General features: G+C 50.9%; 1 protein-coding gene across 5 annotated transcripts in view; it reads left to right on the forward strand.

The window, feature by feature from the left end:
* The window catches only part of Adcy3 (adenylate cyclase 3), a 78,550-nt gene extending 73,780 nt beyond the window's left edge, over nucleotides 1–4,770 (forward strand). For 4 of the 5 annotated variants that reach the window (XM_029484630.2, XM_029484629.2, XM_029484628.2 and 1 more), the window contains exons 16-22: nucleotides 32–116; nucleotides 727–885; nucleotides 1,621–1,767; nucleotides 2,199–2,318; nucleotides 2,917–3,040; nucleotides 3,518–3,642; nucleotides 4,050–4,770. In XM_029484630.2, coding sequence (XP_029340490.1) covers nucleotides 32–116; nucleotides 727–885; nucleotides 1,621–1,767; nucleotides 2,199–2,318; nucleotides 2,917–3,040; nucleotides 3,518–3,642; nucleotides 4,050–4,232 — 943 coding nt within the window. In that variant the 3' untranslated portion in view covers nucleotides 4,233–4,770. The remainder of the gene's footprint in view (nucleotides 1–31; nucleotides 117–726; nucleotides 886–1,620; nucleotides 1,768–2,198; nucleotides 2,319–2,916; nucleotides 3,041–3,517; nucleotides 3,643–4,049) is intronic. The other variant, XM_021178609.3, reaches the window with a different exon arrangement.
* The last annotated feature ends 148 nt before the right edge of the window (nucleotides 4,771–4,918 follow it).

Below are 4,918 nucleotides of genomic sequence, written 5' to 3' on the forward strand. Positions count from 1 at the left end.
AAAGGCGCACTTCACGGTCCTTTCTGTCCAGCAGGCTGCCCCTGGTGCCTTCCAAGTACTCCATGACTGTGATGATGTTCGTCATGATGCTGAGCTTTTACTACTTCTCGCGCCACGTGAGTGCCACGCCCTCCTCTGTGTTAAGGGCCTCCCAGCGAGCTATCTTAGAACTCAGAAGCCCAGGCACCTAACGAGCAGCAGCTCCATCACCTAATATGGCACATGGGATGCACCAGCTCTGCTGTGCCCAGCTTCTTCGAGGCCTCTGCACTCACCCTGGTATGGGTGATGGGGGCGGTCACTGAAACGCTAGCCTTGGAGTCAGAAGAGAAAGGGAAAGGCCCTAATGAAGTTCTGTTTGGTAAAGACGAAGCATCCATACAAGGACAGTTAGCTTGGATGCCCCCAAGTGGTTTGCCAGGGAAGTACAGCTCCCCCAGATCCCTTCATAAATGGAGCTGCTCGAGATGGGGATGCCTCTTGGTTCTGGCAGAACCCTCTTTGTGGCCCCTGCGCCCCAGCCCAGCTTGGATCTCTACTGTATCAAGAGGCCCAGGTCCTTAATGCAACTGTGGGATGTCATTTTGATTAGGTGACTCCTCGCAGCTCTTCTGTCATTTAGTGGTCTCCTTCCAGTGTTATCCTACACGATATTCAATACCCCTGTTCTAAACCTTTCCATTGGATGGCTTTAGAGCACACATCTCACCTGACCTATGTCTGTAGGTGGAAAAACTGGCCCGAACACTGTTCTTGTGGAAGATTGAGGTCCATGACCAGAAAGAACGTGTCTACGAAATGCGCCGATGGAATGAGGCCTTGGTCACCAACATGTTGCCTGAGCATGTTGCACGCCATTTTCTGGGGTCCAAGAAGAGAGATGAGGTAAGAGGATGTCATGTGGAGCTTATTCTTTCTCTGAGGAGCACTGAGTCAAGGTCCCTTTAAAACTGGGATTGGAAGTCCAAGTATGGCTGGACATAACCAGAAACAAACCAAGAGATATTCCCAGGGTCTCTGCTACAGAATATTGCTGGTATGCTGCATCTCTGGGACCCCCTACTGAACCAGAGTGCCCCTCCTGCCAATAAGACCTTCTCAAACCAAGGTGGCTGACCACCCCACTCACCTTCCCTGGAGAGGTTTCTGTTATTGGGATGAAACACCGTGGCCATAAGCAACTTGGGGAGGAAGGGTTTACTTCATCTTACACTTCCAGGCAGGCAGTCCATCACTAAAGGAAGGCAGGACAGGAACAGATGCAGGGGCCATGGAGGAGTGCTTCTCATCTAATCATTCAAAGTTGAGTTCAAATAGTTGAGTACACACATCCTGTGTGAGGCCAACCTAAGCTCCCTTAGTTTACCATCCTACCAGGCAGCCATCTCTCGAGTGCTTGGCCCTTCTCTGTGAGGAGTATGCACACGTGTATGCATGTGTGCACATGGAGGCTGAAGGTTCTTTACTGCTTGTCCCAGTATGTGGAAGGAGTGTCTCTTGCAGAACCTAGGGCTCACTGTTAGTCTGACTAGGCAGCTGGCGTCTACTTCCCATGCACTGGAGAACCCTGGTCCTCCCGTTTGCACAGCAGTATCCCAGACTGACCTTGCCTCTTTTTAGGAGCTGTACAGCCAGTCTTATGACGAGATTGGAGTCATGTTTGCCTCCTTGCCCAACTTTGCCGACTTCTACACTGAGGAGAGCATCAACAACGGTGGCATCGAGTGTCTACGCTTCCTCAATGAGATCATCTCTGATTTTGACTCTGTAAGTGTCCTCCTGTCAGAGCTAGCTTCTTTTGTATCACATCTCAGACAAGTTCTACACATTTCCCACGTGAGTCTTTTACAGTAACTGGGCTTCTGCGGCCATCTAGAACTCACGAGTCTGAGGGCTGAGGCAGAATCCTGGGGTGACCCTGGCAAGTTCATGGGGCTAAGGATTGTCCTCTCTCCTACCTCAAGCCCCTATTAAACACTGACTGCATACTTTTCCTTAGGACTCCCACCACCTAAGGAGACTAGCCATTTAACTTAGTGTTAAGGTTATGGTAACTGAGGCTGAGGCTCACATGCCCAGGTAGCAGGGAGTGAACAAAGGCAGTATAGGAGTCTCAGACACACTGGTGGGCCTTAGAAACGGGCAACCTTGATACCACGTTCACCCCTCTTCCTTAGCTGTTCTAATTCCGTCCTCAGCTCCTGGACAATCCCAAATTCCGGGTCATCACCAAGATCAAAACTATTGGCAGCACCTATATGGCAGCTTCAGGAGTCACACCAGATGTCAACACCAATGGCTTTACAAGCTCCAGCAAGGTAACCCAGTAGCTAGAGAGGCAGCTCGTGCCCGCAGACCATGGGAAATGAGAATCAGATGAAGTTAATGAAGATTCTTGTGCAAAGGGCTCATTCCCACAGTGCCCCCAGCATCACTGACGGGCCATGCCCCAGTGTTTAAGAACTGGATTAGTGGAATCTCCCTGCTGCTGCTGCCTGGCCTTTTCACTGAGCTGGGGTGGACCCGTGGAGCCTGCTGTGTGATTCCCTGATGGAGAATCCCGAGCAAGCATGGATCTTAAAGCATCATCTAGTCTTCCTTTACATGGGAGCTCCCTGAACTGAGGCTGAGGCAAGCAAGCTGAAGGTGTTCACTAAGTGCTTACAGCCTGGAGGAACCACGCAGGACCAGACTCAGACAGAGCAACGAAAGCTCTGCCTTGTGACCGGTCACGTGGCACACAGGATGCAGCTGAGACAGGGCCTCCTTCCCCTAAACAGATGTGGGAGGGAATTCTGCAGTGGTGACATGCTGGCCCTCCTTAGCAGCCTGCCACCTTGTGTCCTAGTTGTCACTTGCCTAGTTGTTATGGTCATGGCCTGTTGGTTCTGACAATGTCAACATGCTTTCACACAGGAGGAGAAGTCAGACAAGGAGCGTTGGCAGCACCTGGCTGACCTGGCCGACTTTGCATTAGCCATGAAGGACACGCTCACAAACATCAACAACCAGTCATTCAACAACTTCATGTTGCGCATAGGTAAAGGCACCACCAGCACTGGAGGCCTCAGCAGAACAGAGGCTTAAAAAGCAAAGGCAGATTGGTAGGGGAGCCAGAGGACATTTAGTTCTGCCCTCTTGGAGATTGTCCACATGTAGAAATCTACAGTAATGGAATAGTACAAAGATAGACCCATCCCTACTGTTTCCAATGGCAGTTCAGACTCCCTTCCGCACCTGCCTCCCCCAAGGTTTGTGCCAGCTACCCATATGAGGAGTGGCCTCACTACTTCTGGGCAAATTTACAGGGGTTTGAAGTATTAGGAAGGTTACATTGAAGCTGGCCACTATAGTCCTGAGAGACAGCTGTGAAGGAATTTTTACCAAGGGACACAGGTGTTCCTATTAGCAGCCTTGTGGGCGGGGGTCAGATGATCGTCTGTGAGAGAGAAATTGGTAGTTTGTGGAAAGCTAATACAAGTTTGGCTTGTGGCCATGCTCCATTCCTCTACCCTAGGCATGAACAAAGGAGGGGTTCTGGCTGGCGTCATTGGAGCCCGGAAACCACACTATGACATCTGGGGCAATACGGTCAATGTGGCCAGCAGGATGGAATCCACAGGAGTCATGGGCAACATCCAGGTATGTTCAGTACTAGAACTGAGCATGTTGGTTTGAATGCAGGGAGTGCAACACAAGTAGAAGCCTGGTGCTTTGCCATATATTACTGGCTCCTGCCTGTGGGCATTAGGTCAGTGTTGGCAGTGCCACAGGGCCAAGGAAACATGGACTGAGGCCTCTAAGGCTTTGATTCACTCAAAACATTTAAGATTCAGGTTTGGGTGGAAACAGCCTCCGTTCGGTACAGAGTTAACAACTAAACTGTCTTGAACCTGTATCAGTGCCATGAAATGGTAGTCTGCTGCTTAAGTGACTGCCTGTGGGTCTCCCTCATGTGGGGCTGTAGCTACTGAGCTGTCCAAAAGCCCTTCTACCCCACCATCTTGGGCTCCCTCTTCTCTAACTTTGTCTCTGTTCTCCATGTGCAGGTGGTGGAAGAGACGCAGGTCATCCTTCGAGAGTATGGCTTCCGCTTTGTGAGGCGAGGTCCCATCTTTGTGAAAGGCAAAGGGGAGCTTCTGACCTTTTTCTTGAAGGGGCGGGACAGGCCAGCTGCCTTCCCCAATGGCTCCTCTGTTACCCTGCCCCACCAAGTGGTGGACAACCCCTGAGCGACCTCTGGCTCCACAGTGGTCCACATTGGAAGGGAGATTTTTTGGAAGCAGTGAAAAGCTTTGGGAAAGGGCAAATGACCAAGTCCTGGTGTCCCAATTATTGAAGTGCACATTCCCATAGACTTTAGGTTTCAGATTTCCTCCAGCCTTCCTGTGTGGATGTGAGCTCTGAGGGTGGCTATTCCTACTCCTCAGTGTGCCTGTAGCTTCCCCAAAGCACGAGTCTTAGGCATAGAACGGGAGCAGCCTTTCCAGAGCCTTTGTTCCAGCTCAGCCCTTCACCCCTAGAGAGGCCATGGCCACTGTGAGCAGGATGCCAGCAGAGGCGGAACGAAGCTGCCTGCGCTGGGGGCGGGGACCACCGGTTGGGCTCAGGGCTGAGAAGGCTCTGCGCCTGGCTGCTCCTTCCTGTCTGGTTAGGTCAATGGCCCTTGCCCCAATGTTCCTGATAATCTTGAAAGGTTCTTCTGGACCCTGTGTCACCTTAGTCACGTAAGCAGAGAGTGCAATATTTCCTTTCGCCTGGTTGGGAAGGGGGTTATTTCTGAAAGAAAAATATATAAACAGATCTTCTACATTTATATTTTTAACCTGTTCAAAAACCAACTTTCCAATATTGCCTTGTCTTCTGAGCTCTTGCTACAGTCGCCTTTGCTACTGCTTTAACAAAGAATCTGCAGGTG

This window comes from Mus caroli, unplaced genomic scaffold (assembly GCF_978045245.1).
Source record: "Mus caroli unplaced genomic scaffold, Mus_caroli_1 scaffold_14, whole genome shotgun sequence".
Taxonomy (NCBI): domain Eukaryota; kingdom Metazoa; phylum Chordata; class Mammalia; order Rodentia; family Muridae; genus Mus; species Mus caroli.